The following is a 1,257-nucleotide window of genomic DNA, read 5'->3' on the forward strand; positions in this document are numbered from 1 at the left end:
GCTAATCAAACCACAGAAAACAAGACAGCGAGCGAGCGAGCGAGCATACGCACCCAGATAGAGCGGCGAACTCTTCGGCGTCACGTTGTCGTCGATGTAGGGAAACCCGAGCGTGACGACGCTGGCGCCCCCTGCGCCGACCATCACCATGCCGGCGAACACGAGCGCGTACGCTCCGTTGTTCATCGCCGCGGCGGCGGCTCCGCCCGCGCACCCCCACCCCGTGCTATTCGCTCCCGAGTCCGCGCGCAGGCACAGCTCCTCGGTCGCGACGCGCGAAACGTTGCCGCCGGCGTAGCTGACGACCGCCGTCTGCGCCTCCTGCTTCAGCCCGTACGCAAAGTACGGCAGCGACGCGAAGAAGCTGCCGGCGGTGACGACGAGCATCCCGACGGCGATGTAGCGCGGGCGGTGTCCGCGGCCGCCGTAGTAGCTGACGACGATGAGCGCGGGCAGGTAGCCAATCATGTTCGCGCTGGCGAGCAGCGACGCGCGCTTCGCGTTGATCTGGAACTGCCGCTCGAGCGTCGTCTGTATCGACGCGATGTACGCGTAGATGAGACCGTACAGCAGCAGCAGCGCGCAGTGGCACGCGAGAAAGAAGTGGATGTTGGCGCAGCCGCGCAGCAGCGGCGGCCGCACGCGCCCGCACCCGTACTCTATCAGCTCCTCGCCTGCGCCGCACGAGCCAAACGAATTGTTCGGGTTTGTGTCGTTCACGAGGGCGCCACCGGCGGCGGTTTCGTCCGGCGGCGGCGGCGGCGCGTCGACGTAGTCGCCCGGCGTCGTCTTGCCGTAAATGTGGTGGCAGCCGCCGTTGTCGAGGTGCGAGTTTGCGCGCGGTGGCGGCGGCGGCGGCGTCGCGGCGTTGTCGTCGTTGTCGTCGCCGTCGCCGACGCCCCGGACCGCCTCGTTCTCCATCTTGCTGAACTTGTTGCGAATGTTGTTCATCTTGAGCGAATCGAAGAATCGCTTCACAGTCGACACATCCCTGCAAGGAGACGAAGGTCGAGTTAGTTTTGTGTTACAAGAACGAGGGCGAGTTTTGGGGAGGGCTTCACCTGGTCACATGGTCTAGTATCGTATTCGAGGTTGAATTCGTTTTTTGTATTTATACGAGAACGAGGGCGAGTTTGGGGGGAGGGGCTTCACCTGGTCACATGGTCTAGTATCGTATTCGAGGTTGAATTCGTTTTTTGTATTTATACGAGAACGAGGGCGAGTTTGGGGGGGGGCTTCACCTGGTCACATGGTCTA

At 62.8% G+C, this 1,257-nt stretch overlaps 1 protein-coding gene across 1 annotated transcript in view; it reads right to left on the minus strand.

Annotated features, from left to right (window-relative positions):
- The window catches only part of LOC106806879 (solute carrier organic anion transporter family member 3A1-like), a 41,192-nt gene that overhangs the window by 30,636 nt on the left and 9,299 nt on the right, over positions 1-1,257 (minus strand). The window contains exon 3 of the mRNA XM_014809018.1: positions 54-991. Within this exon, the coding sequence (XP_014664504.1) occupies positions 54-991 (938 nt within the window). The remainder of the gene's footprint in view (positions 1-53; positions 992-1,257) is intronic.

The sequence above is a fragment of the Priapulus caudatus genome, unplaced genomic scaffold (assembly GCF_000485595.1).
Source record: "Priapulus caudatus unplaced genomic scaffold, Priapulus_caudatus-5.0.1 Scaffold184, whole genome shotgun sequence".
In the NCBI taxonomy this organism is placed as follows: domain Eukaryota; kingdom Metazoa; phylum Priapulida; class Priapulimorpha; order Priapulimorphida; family Priapulidae; genus Priapulus; species Priapulus caudatus.